The 13,759-nt window shown below is 44.5% G+C and overlaps 1 protein-coding gene across 1 annotated transcript in view; it reads right to left on the reverse strand.

The window, feature by feature from the left end:
- Window positions 1–2,884: 2,884 nt before the first annotated feature.
- ankrd27 (ankyrin repeat domain 27 (VPS9 domain)) overlaps window positions 2,885–13,759 on the reverse strand; it is a 64,152-nt gene continuing 53,277 nt past the window's right edge. Inside the window, exons 24-29 of the mRNA XM_083762358.1 lie at window positions 13,602–13,721; window positions 12,967–13,140; window positions 8,175–8,268; window positions 7,259–7,334; window positions 6,462–6,525; window positions 2,885–5,748 (exon numbers count right to left, since the gene is read on the reverse strand). Of these exons, the coding sequence (XP_083618484.1) occupies window positions 4,900–5,748; window positions 6,462–6,525; window positions 7,259–7,334; window positions 8,175–8,268; window positions 12,967–13,140; window positions 13,602–13,721 (1,377 nt within the window). The 3' untranslated portion in view covers window positions 2,885–4,899. The remainder of the gene's footprint in view (window positions 5,749–6,461; window positions 6,526–7,258; window positions 7,335–8,174; window positions 8,269–12,966; window positions 13,141–13,601; window positions 13,722–13,759) is intronic.

Genomic DNA, 13,759 nt, shown 5'->3' on the forward strand with positions numbered 1-13,759 from the left:
AACTGCGAGGACGTATCTTAACGGCTGCCCTGGGGTTTGTCCCACTGCACGGATGGACCATGGAAGCCATCGCTGCAGGGGCGTCGACCCTAGGCCAGGGGTCAGGGGTCAGGGGCTGAGACCCTAGGCCAGGGGTGGGCAACTTTGACCATGGCGAGGGCCAATATATTTCCACACTCACTCCAGAGGGGCCACAGTGCATGTTACTGTCGTAGCAAAATTAGCCTGTAGATCGGCTATTTTTGCTATATTTGAATTGAAAACCTGAATAATATTTTGCTATTTTTGAATTGGAATCCTGAAAAGTAACCTTTTTATTGAATTTCAAATGCATTTAGTTATAGTTATGTTAACGTTCTGAACTGTTAACATAACTACATTGGACACAAAAAGACAATAACATTTTAATACTATAGTCATTGAGTACTAGTCATTTAATACTAGTCATGAAGTAAATTAAAGCGGGTTTGTAATTGTAACAGCTGCAATCAATACCATATCAGTATTCTGACATTAACCTGATGGCCACATTAAGTGAAGTTGCCCACCCCTGCCATAGGCCTATCCTCTGCATCCACTGGTATGTTCGATAATGGTGCTGGAGACCTGCTCTTGCATTTCATTGCCCACTGCAATTCACAGCTCACCGAGACGTTGGCTGAACGACACGAGCAGGTCCGACTGGGCCATGACGAACCAAAGGAGACGGCTGACTTTTTGAGGGATGCTGTGGAGACATTTGTGTGTGTGTGTGTGTCCCAATCGCCCGGATGCAGTTCTTTCACAGTCCAGCAGGTGGTGTCAGTTCTAAGTCAGACTTCAATACACTATGACTATATAATTGCCCTCTATAATTTCATTTAGACATGATATAGTTCTTGTTTTAATAGGCCAGCTTCTTATTTTAATTGGGTGTTAGGGTGTTATTGCAAGTGAGCTGTGATGAAGAAGTGAGCAAATTAAGTTAGGCTTTTATAATTACCAGGTGCTACGCCGTGCAGATTTCTGCAATGGGTGTCATCACTTACCTGATGTTTTCTGAGGCTGATTTGAAAACTGTCCAGTGGCATTTCTTCCTCAGCCTATAGTGGGAATAGGCATGCATATGGTACTATCACGATACATGGTTGACGATACGATACATGGATGATTATGTGGCTCAGGGGTAGAGTGGCTGGATGGCTAACCGCAAGGTTGCCTGCTCGAACCCGGGCTCCCCCAGAGTCAGCGTCGAAGCGCCCTTAAGCAAGACATTGAACCGTGCCATGCATGTCCACCGCCATCAGTGTGAATGTAATGCACAATCTATGTAAAGCGTCTTTGTTAAAGGCGCTATATAAATGCACCGTTTACCATGTATACAAATGATTTAAAAGCGACACAGTATTAAACTGTATTAAATCTGTGTGAAACATGTAGATTTTTTAAATGAAAATGTATGAATATTATCGATATAAATAAGTAAACACAGTGATTCTCTGGCAAATACATACATTTATATTTGAACATAATGGACAAACATGAACACAGAGAATAAATACACACATTTATCCACAGACCAGGTACGTTTAGCGATATAGAAAAGTAATTATACGCCTCTTTTTCGTTTTTTCTTCTTAAAATGGCTAAAAACAACGCACAAGAACTTAGTATATTGATACAATCAATTATTTGCATTGCAAAACGATATGATACAAAGTCAATGTTGCCGTTTACTTTGATTCTTGAAATTAAAATTGATTTTTCGATGCAGTTACTATATGGTCACACCCCCAGGGACGGATTAATCCCCATGAGGGCCCATGGACCAGTGCATTTTCTGGGGCCCCCCCCCCTAGCCCGTGTGTGCGCGCGCGGAATTTTCATGTTTTTATCACATTTTGGACCTAAATCTAACAAAATCAATGGCCAATGAAGGTCTCCAGGAGCTCTTTCCAGGGCCATAAACCCAGTACATGCAGAGCGGTCCACTTTCCCCAAAGGACCCCTGAGATCCAAGGGTCCCTGGCGGGCCACGGCCCCACTGGCCCAATGGCTAATTTGGCCCTGCACACCCTATACTACAGACAGACACCAACTGGTGTCTCAAAACACGAGTACTTCCGGTGCAACATTACGTGTATTATATGTGTGTGTGGAGAGAGGCCTACCCCTCCTGGATAAATGATTTATGCTTTTTCAAACACATTCTCTCTCCAGACTTATACTTTAGCATTATCTATTATTAATGCAGGTGATCCATGCAGCGGCACTCTCCATACCCGGAAAACAAACGTGAAAACCTCAAATAATCATGGGTTTATCAATGTAATATTTATTTATTATTGTGTATAGTCAGACATGAATTAAATAAGGCACATTCACTGCATCTTTGATATTAAATAATTAAGAATAAGATACACAACGTATTCTGATTGGCATTGACTAACACTATAACATTTCATAAAAAAAATTACAAAATAATAATCACCATTTTGAGCTGTTGATACAATTAATGATTTTGAGTGATGTGGCCAATGAGTTATGAAGATAACTTTTTTTTAATTATTTTCTTTAGAAAAGGGAGATCTGTGAGAGGAATTGTCCACACACAAATGTACAGTAATTCAAACGGCCATCTTGACTGGCCAACTGACCAAGACAACACTGCCCCCTAGTGGCCTCAGTGGGTTAGAACCAAATGGAAGTATACAGTGTAGACTAGTGTAGACTACTACACTTGAATGTGAACTACAGCAAGGGTTCCCAAACTTGTCAAGCCGCGACGCCCCCCCCCCCCCCCCCACCACAAAAAAAAAACATATTTGAACTGGGCAACCCCCCCCCCCCCCCCCCCCCCGACAAGCACTTGGAATTGTTCTACTTACATTCAGCATTACATTACATTTAGTTTGACTCTGTTCCACAGATAAGACATTGTGAAAATAGCCGTTCTCCAAGCTCACAGCGATCTTCACAATGTTTGCTTATAGTTTGTTGATTACTTTTCACATAGTGGTGTTTTTTTATTATTTATTTTATTTTAGAGGTATTAGGAAAAAGGGTCTTAAATGGTTACTTTAGAAATGTGCAGATATACCCTGTAGGCTATAGTGTATACATTACATACACTGATTTGTTTACTGTTAACAACGTAGCACATTAAGCTAATCATCTGCATGGGACACCCCAAAATCATTTTGGGACTCGACTCCTGGTTTGGGAACCATTGAACTGTACAGTACAGTACAGTACAGTACAGTACAGTACAGTACAGTACAGTACAGTACAGTACAGTGAGATTCATCCACTAAACTACAGTATAGTGACTGAGATTCATCCACAGATGCAAACATTCTATAATTAATCCAATCCTATAAAAACGCGCGCAACACCATCTTCTGTTAAATACTTGTTGACGATATACACTACATTAGCTATTCTATTATATTTTCATATAACTAGCTACAGTAAGTAGTTTGCAGGTGGAGCAATTATTTGTGTTATCTGAGTTAAGGGCCTCTACTGAAAAAGTAACTCAACCTTAAGGAAATGGAGGGTTAATTATCTCCAGATAACATGCATTTCAAATTAGAGCCATACAAGGTGCCATATTGTACTCTTCAAGGAATACTTTCCCCCCTTTGAATTCACAGAGATTATTTCGTTTTTGTCACGTTCCTGAACCAATAATCTAATATTTTGACTAACCGACGTCAATATGAGACCCATCTTAACCTATTCTGGGCGTGAACCCATGTTTTGGTGATTTAAACTTTAGCTATTGAAAAGTAGCAGATCTACAAGCTCATAGCGCGAGGCTACGAGCTTGTAGATATGTTATTTTTGACAATGTGGCACAAATCTTTGAATATAATGCTTTTCACAGAGAAAGTTTCTAACTAAAGTCTTTGCTTTCCCTGAAAACAATACATTTTCAGATGAGGGTCGGTGGCCAATGAATTAAATATAATCTTTGTGGTCCTCGACATGAAATAGTCTGCATCAGTGGTTCACTGATACAGAAACATAGGGTTTTTCTGAAAACTGATTTAGAAAGCATTGGTAGAATTGTGCTCGGGTCTAAATGGGTTAAGAGCTAAAACATATTTAAAACATCATTAGGCTCATCGGTGGATACTAAGAGTTGTTTTGGAGTTTGTATTATTTATCTTGGTGTCCTACCACAGCTGGGTCCTCAGATATTGAATTATTGGCTCAGGAATGCGACGAAAACAAAATAATCTCCATGAACCCAATGCTTCGTGGGTTGAGTAATTGGGGGTGGGGGTGGGGCTGAAGCCAAATTATACTTTTACAACTGAAAAGCTTTCAGTTGAAAATATGACTTTTCTGTCAAGCAACACTTGAAAAGTGTCATAAGACGAAGTATACATTTGGCCTATATGAACGAATGGCGACAAAATAAACTAAAACATTTGCTTTTGAGTCGGTAAAATCTATCATTTGAATTTGCATATAGTGAAACATTGAATTTGGAAAATAACTCTTCATGTATTGTTATCAAGAATGGTAATAAATGGTCATAAATAAGACAAAATAAAAATAAGTGGTAGTAGTACAGTATACGACATAAAAATGGCAATTGGCAACAACAACCTAAATCCTATTATCTAATTAAATCAAAACTATGGCCAGTATTCAAGTACAAAAATAAAAAGTATTCCTCTAATGAAATGCATTTTGTGTATAGTGGGTTACAGTAACACAATAAAATCTGTGATTCTCTCATGGTTTGCATCCCTTTTTTAAATGAAAGCTAGAGGGGAAAAAAGTGCTTAAAAAGAAAACAAGACAAAGAATTTGTGGAGAAATGGATTGAGGAAATGGACCAAAACAAAGCCGTAGAGCTCTGCCTCTAGCAGAGATGGAGAACGGGTCCACCACTGTTCCGTTTGGTCACTCTGCAGACGGGTGAGTGACCTTCGCGTCATCTCCGCCGGCGTCGTCAGGAGAGAGGCCTTGAAATGACCTGCAGAGCGGGTGCGGGAGGAGACCAGAGTCTTCCTGTATTTCCGACTGGGGACATGTCTGCGTGCGCCGGTCGTCGTGGCTCAGAGACGACTCAGGCTCAGGCTGGTGCGTCTGGGAGGAGGACTGGTCCTGGTGCGTCTGGGAGGACTGGTCCTGCTCTCCGGACGCCAGCCTGACTCCTACCTGGATGTGTGTGTTGTTGACGCAAGGTTCACTAGGACCGGAGCCGCTGTTCAACGTAGGCGCTGGACCGGCCTCCGCGGCGGGCGGCGAGTCCTCGCTCCGGGTCCTTCGCGACGCAGGCCGCTCGCACTCGGCGTCGCCAGGACAGGCCGTGCAGGAGTCGTGGTCCAGTCGCGAAACGGAGGGCTCGCTCTCCGCCGCCGCCTCGTCGTCTCGACAGCCTTCCGTGGACGTCTGCACGGCAGCCGGCCGCTCCGGCACGTCGCCGTCTGTCGGCGATAAGTCGCCGTTTGAGCCTCGAGTGAGAGCGTGCGTCGTGTCGGGGCTCTGGGGGTGGCTGAACGGAGGCTGCTGGGGGTCCACGGTGTGACAGCGGCTCAGGGTCTTCTCTCGGTGGTCCGCGGGCTTGGTGTCGGGGGTCTGGGGGTCCGCAGGCTTGGTGTCGGGGCTCTGTGTGTCCACGGTGTGACAGCGGCTTAGGGTCTTCTCTCGGGGGTCCGCGGGCCTGGTGTCGGGGCTCTGGGAGCGGCTGAACGGACCACTGCTCTCCACCGTCTCCCCTCGTCTCAGCCTCTTCCGGTCTGCTCTCGCCTAGAAGACAAACAACATCAGAGACGAGTGAAAGATCTGCATCGTGACTCCAGTGTCAATGTTGTCGACTAAAACTAGGATGAAAAATGGCCGTCGACTACGTGTGTGTGTGTATACTTGTAGTACACACACATGATAAGCTAAAGCTAAATCAACTGCAGTTTGTTGACTAAAATCTTACAATATTTAGTCCAAATGAAACTAGACTAAACATTTCATAATCATGGCTAACATTATGACTAAACTAAATTGGTTAATTCAGGAAAATCCTAAAACTAATTGAATAATCTGAGAACAGCAGAGGGAAAAGCAGCGTCCTGTTTTTCATCATCATTCCTGCTTCAGATTGTTTTCTGAAAACCCCATGTTTCTATATCAGCCGTTCTCAAACATTTTCATGTCAAGGACCCCCAAAATTATATGTAATTGGCCGCCGACCCCATCAGAAAATATGTTGTTCCAGGGACCCCCTCCAGAAGCAAAGATTTGAGTTAAAAAACGTTCGCTCTGAAAGAATATATATATATATTCAGAGATTTGCACTACATTTTCACGATTTTTCCAAAAAAGCAGACCTACTACTATTCACTCATTTTGATAAAAAAGGTTTTTCTCCTCTGGTGAAAAGCTGGAATTTGCGCGATGGCAGGCCCTCAGTCAAATCTGGTCACAAATGTGGGTAAAAACAACCAGAAGATGAGTGCTGAAGTTACCTGTCCAAGGTTTGGCGAGCGCCTGGTGGGAGGACTGGAGGAACCTTTCCTCATCTGCTGAAACCTGAGACATTACAAGCAAAAAATTTATAAACGTTTCTGTCATTTCTACAAACATACCATAATTAACCACACACAGATACAGACACAATGGTGGTGGGTCAGTTTAGAATATAAACCACTAAAGGAATCAGTAAATAAGTTTAACTGTAATGTATTAAATTACAAGCAAAATAAATGTTTTCAATAACAAAATGTTCACTTAATCAAATCAAAATTAAATTAAACTGCCTCAAAAGGGTTTACTGGCACTGTCCGAAACTAAACTGTCGTCTTAATGACGATCTACAAGCTACAAGCTTGTGTGCTTGTAGATCTGCTATTTTCAGCATGAAACCAAGTGTAAAATGACTTAAACTGGATCTCTTGTCCACTAGTCCCTTCCTAGCATTTTAGTCTAGTTTTTAGCTGTTGACGAAATTGTCAATACATTTAGTCTTAGTTTTAGTCATCATAGCTTAGTTTTCATTTAGTTTTCGTCAGTGAAAAAAGGTAGTCGACGAACATTTTTCGTCTTAGTTTTAGTCGACAAAAACAACACTGACTGACTGGGCTAGTTTGTGTCTACAGAACCTACCGGGTGATGGACTGGGCCAGTTTGTGTCTTCGGTACCTACCGGGTGATGGACTGGGCCAGTTTGTGTCTGCAGTACCTACCGGGTGATGGACTGGGCCAGTTTGTGTCTACAGAACCTACCGGGTGATGGACTGGGCCAGTTTGTGTCTACAGAACCTACCGGGTGATGGACTGGGCCAGTTTGTGTCTTCTCCCTTCGTTGTCCTGGGACTTGAGATGCTGGACGATTGAATGGGCTGAGAGGTGGACGACACAACATGACACAGGACAACAAAACAGTCGTTAACCCATTTAGACCTGAGGACAAGAGCTTGTAGATCTGCTATTTTCCAATAGCTAAAGTACAACATGATGCTTAAAACACCAAAAGGGGTTCCCGTGTTGCTTCATCAGTGGTGCTCAAACTTTTTCATGTTAAAAATATAATCTATTTTTAGTATTCTGGCCACCAACCCCCAGAAACAAAGATTTAGATTAAAAAAAAATGTTTGTTTAAATTTAACCCATTCTGAACGGGCACCCATTTTGTCATGTTATGCTTTAGCTATTGAAAAATAGCAGATCTACAAGCTCATATCGCGCCACCGAGTGGCGCGATACGAGCTTGTAGGTCTGCTATTTTTGAAAAAATCGAAGAACGACTGACATTTTTAGAATCTGATCTCACGTCAGAATGGGTTAATCAGACCAGTGTGTGTCCAGTGGAAACCTTCAATGAATCTGATCTCAGGTCAGAATGGGTTAAAAACACACAAAGTGACATGCTATGTGCTTGTATGGGCCTCGACAGCCAATACATCCAAACGGAAAAGTCCTATCTGACTGCATTAAACGACATTAATCAACATAAAGTCACTCACTTTATGCATGTGCATACCCTCTATAGTCTATACCTGCTATTTTTCAGCAGGTATATCTAAAGTATAACTGATGGTTAAAAATGGTTACAATCTAAAATGACAGATGCGTTCTCAGTTTTAATAGGTTATATTGTGTGACCATGGGGTGGCACCGTTGAGCACAGATATTGAAGTGTGGAGTTACACCATGTCTTGTGAAAGTTGCATCTTCCTTACCCAGAGCACCTTTGGGCACAGAGAGCAGTTTGATTGGTTCAGCGTCGGGGGACAGTCCAGAGGCGGTCTGTAAAGCTCTGAGGATCTCTGTGTTCTGGACGGACGGGCAGACAATGAAATATCATTAGTATCATTCTTAGTAGCCTGAAAACCCACCTTTTCAGACTCCATCATGGCCCATAGTACTTATCCTACCCCCTTAGATAGCATTTCTGTTGGCTTAGATAGCATTTGACACAGACTTATAGCATGTTATGTAGACAGCACTATAATTGTATTGTATATAGTCATAGCACGCCATAGTACATATGTATAGCATAGTAGTAAATATGTATAGTTTATATGTATAGTGTATGTATAGTTTCATTATATAGATATTCCACTGTTACTTTCTTAGCTTACGCATGTTTCATGATAAATGCTTTTTATGTGATGTATTCCCATGCTTTTTTGTTCTTGCTTAAATGTAAGTCGCTCTGGATTAAGAGCGTCTGCTAAATGCCTACATTGTAAATTGTAAATTGTAGCCTCGGTACCCAGGCTTTTATTTTGATGTAGCCTCGGTACCCAGGCTTTTATTTTGATGTAGCCTCGGTACCCAGGCTTTTATTTTCCTTCAGGAAGGGACTAAAGTGGACAAGAGATCCAGTATAAGTAAAAGACAAGTCATTTTACACTTTGCATGCTGAAAATAGCAGATCTACAAGCTCACAACGTGTCGCACTGTGAGCACACACACACACACACACACACACACACACAGATATCACACAGTAGTTCAATAAATGTGTGCATATAGTCGTAGACGCTCTTAATCCAAAGCGATTTACAGTAAGCAAGAACACCACATGGTAATACATAGACATGGTCATCAAGGATCATAAGCAAGCTACTGTAAGAGCAAGCTAAGAACCTAACATCCGTCTAACAGTAGAATATCTGTACAATGAAACTATGACTATACACTACTATGGAGTGCTAGGTCCACATAAAATGACATACATTTAGCCTTTGCATACAGTACGCCTGTAAGGTCGTCCAGGAGTTTACTTTATTTGTTTATAGAGCACCGAAGTCTGACGTCACTTTCAGTAGAGGGCGTCAGTCCCCAGGTTCATGTATTTTTTTAGTTGCATTGAAATCCCCATTGAGGCGATTTGAGATCGCCTCATATAACAACTGTGTTTGAAAAATAAACATGTCACCCCGGCCGCTTCACTCATATGGATATGAAGAATCAACTGACTGAGAGAAAACGCTAATGTTACTGCTGCTGAATTAGTTAGATTTTCGCTAGAATCAGACTGTATCATATATGAGTGACTGACTGTTGCAAACGATACAGAGACACCTCCCTGACAATAACGCCGAGACAGCATGTTTATTTTTGGACCACAACGCTTATAGTAGACGATATTAAGATCACCCCATGTTATTCTCCATAGAGAAATTACTTCCGCGAACCAGGGGAATCGAAGGGATGAGCGAGTTACGTCAGGACTTTAGAACCAGGGGAATCGAAGGGATGAGCGAGTTACGTCAGGACTTTAGAACCAGGGGAATCGAAGGGATGAGCGAGTTACGTCAGGACTTTAGAACCAGGGGAATGGAAGGGATGAGCGAGTTACGTCAGGACTTTAGAACCAGGGGAATGGAAGGGATGAGCGAGTTACGTCAGGACTTTAGAACCAGGGGAATCGAAGGGATGAGCGAGTTACGTCAGGACTTTAGAACCAGGGGAATCGAAGGGATGAGCGAGTTACGTCAGGACTTTAGAACCAGGGGAATGGAAGGGATGAGCGAGTTACGTCAGGACTTTAGAACCCGGGGAATCGAAGGGATGAGCGAGTTACGTCAGGACTTTAGAACCAGGGGAATCGTCGGGATGAGCGAGTTACGTCAGGACTTTAGAACCAGGGGAATGGAAGGGATGAGCGAGTTACGTCAGGACTTTAGAACCAGGGGAATGGAAGGGATGAGCGAGTTACGTCAGGACTTTAGAACCAGGGGAATCGAAGGGATGAGCGAGTTACGTCAGGACTTTAGAACCAGGGGAATGGAAGGGATGAGCGAGTTACGTCAGGACTTTAGAACCAGGGGAATGGAAGGGATGAGCGAGTTACGTCAGGACTTTAGAACCAGGGGAATGGAAGGGATGAGCGAGTTACGTCAGGACTTTAGAACCAGGGGAATCGAAGGGATGAGCGAGTTACGTCAGGACTTTAGAACCAGGGGAATGGAAGGGATGAGCGAGTTACGTCAGGACTTTAGAACCAGGGGAATCGAAGGGATGAGCGAGTTACGTCAGGACTTCGGTGCTCTCTATAGACGGGACAGAGATATTAATGAACAGTACATTAAAAATGTAGCGTAAATACAGCGGATTTAGCAGAGATGCTATTTTCCATCCGTCGTCCCTTTAGGACATTGAACACTAATGCATATACTGTATACAAACACATAATGCATTTCAAAACACAGTAAAAGGAGAAAATAAGAAAAGATTAAAACTATTGCTATAGGGCCAACTCTATTGTGGATACGTAATTCATAAGTCATACGTAATCACAAGACTGGTTGTTTTTTTAGCCACTGTTTCAATTGTCCTTTAAAAGCTGTGAAAGTGGGGATCTTCCCCTAGTGTGAGAGGGAGCTCATTCCAGTATTGACAACCTTTTATGGACAGTACATTTTGACTGAAGTTAGACTTTCTAGTGTAGCTACCTTGCCACCCATCTGGTGGGTATTAAAAGGAGCAGTGTAGCTACCTTGCCACCCATCTGGTGGGTATTAAAAGGAGCAGTGTAGCTACCTTGCCACCCATCTGGTGGGCATTAAAAGGAGCAGTGTAGCTACCTTGCCACCCATCTGGTGGGCATTAAAAGGAGCAGTGTAGCTACCTTGCCACCCATCTGGTGGGCATTAAAAGGAGCAGTGTAGCTACCTTGCCACCCATCTGGTGGGCATTAAAAGGAGCAGTGTAGCTACCTTGCCACCCATCTGGTGGGCATTAAAAGGAGCAGTGTAGCTACCTTGCCACCCATCTCGTGGGCATTAAAAGGAGCAGTGTAGCTACCTTGCCACCCATCTGGTGGGCATTAAAAGGAGCAGTGTAGCTACCTTGCCACCCATCTCGTGGGCATTAAAAGGAGCAGTGTAGCTACCTTCCCACCCATCTCGTGGGCATTAAAAGGAGCAGTGTAGCTACCTTCCCACCCATCTAGTGGGCATTAAAAGGAGCAGTGTAGCTACCTTGCCACCCATCTGGTGGGCATTAAAAGGAGCAGTGTAGCTACCTTGCCACCCATCTGGTGGGTATTAAAAGGAGCAGTGTAGCTACCTTGCCACCCATCTGGTGGGCATTAAAAGGAGCAGTGTAGCTACCTTGCCACCCATCTGGTGGGTATTAAAAGGAGCAGTGTAGCTACCTTCCCACCCATCTAGTGGGCATTAAAAGGAGCAGTGTAGCTACCTTGCCACCCATCTGGTGGGTATTAAATGGAGCAGTGTAGCTACCTTGCCACCCATCCGGTGGGTATTAAAAGGAGCAGTGTAGCTACCTTGCCACCCATCTGGTGGGCATTAAAAGGAGCAGTGTAGCTACCTTGCCACCCATCTGGTGGGCATTAAAAGGAGCAGTGTAGCTACCTTGCCACCCATCTGGTGGGCATTAAAAGGAGCAGTGTAGCTACCTTGCCACCCATCTGGTGGGTATTAAAAGGAGCAGTGTAGCTACCTTGCCACCCATCTGGTGGGCATTAAAAGGAGCAGTGTAGCTACCTTGCCACCCATCTGGTGGGCATTAAAAGGAGCAGTGTAGCTACCTTCCCACCCATCTAGTGGGTATTAAAAGGAGCAGTGTAGCTACCTTGCCACCCATCTGGTGGGCATTAAATGGAGCAGTGTAGCTACCTTGCCACCCATCTCGTGGGCATTAAAAGGAGCAGTGTAGCTACCTTGCCACCCATCTCGTGGGCATTAAAAGGAGCAGTGTAGCTACCTTGCCACCCATCTGGTGGGTATTAAAAGGAGCAGTGTAGCTACCTTGCCACCCATCTGGTGGGTATTAAAAGGAGCAGTGTAGCTACCTTGCCACCCATCTGGTGGGTATTAAATGGAGCAGTGTAGCTACCTTGCCACCCATCTGGTGGGTATTAAATGGAGCAGTGTAGCTACCTTGCCACCCATTTGGTGGGTATTAAAAGGAGCAGTGTAGCTACCTTGCCACCCATTTGGTGGGCATTAAAAGGAGCAGTGTAGCTACCTTGCCACCCATTTGGTGGGTATTAAAAGGAGCAGTGTAGCTACCTTGCCACCCATTTGGTGGGTATTAAAAGGAGCAGTGTAGCTACCTTGCCACCCATTTGGTGGGTATTAAAAGGAGCAGTGTAGCTACCTTGCCACCCATCTGGTGGGCATTAAAATGAGCAGTGTAGCTACCTTGCCACCCATCTGGTGGGCATTAAAAGGAGCAGTGTAGCTACCTTCCCACCCATCTGGTGGGTATTAAAAGGAGCAGTGTAGCTACCTTGCCACCCATCTCGTGGGCATTAAAAGGAGCAGTGTAGCTACCTTGCCACCCATCTCGTGGGCATTAAAAGGAGCAGTGTAGCTACCTTCCCACCCATCTCGTGGGCATTAAAAGGAGCAGTGTAGCTACCTTGCCACCCATCTCGTGGGCATTAAAAGGAGCAGTGTAGCTACCTTGCCACCCATCTCGTGGGCATTAAAAGGAGCAGTGTAGCTACCTTCCCACCCATCTCGTGGGCATTAAAAGGAGCAGTGTAGCTACCTTCCCACCCATCTCGTGGGCACAGTCCAGCGGGGTCCTCTGCCTCTTGTTGCGGAGGTGGGCCGAGGCCCCCCCGCTCAGCAGCTCCTCCACCAGGGCCAGGTGGCCCCCCCGCACCGCCTCGTGGAGCGCCGTGTTACCCTGGTGGTTGGCCACGTTCACCAGGGCATTGCTCTGCGGGGAGACACGCACACGCACGCACACACACGCACACGCATACACACACACACACACACACACACACACACACACACACACACACACACTTTAACAATTTATTTTATGTCCACACAGAGGAAATTGCATACAAGGACATAGATAGTTCAGGTGCAGCAAAGTTACATCCACAAAATCAAGGAATATGTCGCGATACGATACGATACAACACACACACACACACACACACACACACACACACACACACACACACCTCAACCCCATCGCTATAAACATTTCGGCCATTTGATCTACAAGCACACAATGCATCACAAAGTGACAGATTGGGGGCTTGTAGATCTGCCACAGATCTGTGTGTGTGTATGTGTGTGTGCGCGTGCACGTGCATGTGTGTGCGTGCGTGCGACTGTGTGTGTGAGTGTGTGTCTGTGTGTGCGTGCGTGCGTGTGTGTGTGTACCTGGATGAGAGTGGAAGCGATGTCCAGGTGTCCTTTGAGACAGGCGTGGATCAGAGGGGTGTTCCCATAGTGGTCCTTTTTGTTCTGCTTGGCGTTGCACTCCAGCAGCGAGCGCACCACCTGAAAACAAACGCACCCATCTGAAACCAAACGCACCC

This window comes from Protomyctophum parallelum, assembly GCF_964188405.1.
Source record: "Protomyctophum parallelum genome assembly, chromosome: 4".
Classification (NCBI taxonomy): domain Eukaryota; kingdom Metazoa; phylum Chordata; class Actinopteri; order Myctophiformes; family Myctophidae; genus Protomyctophum; species Protomyctophum parallelum.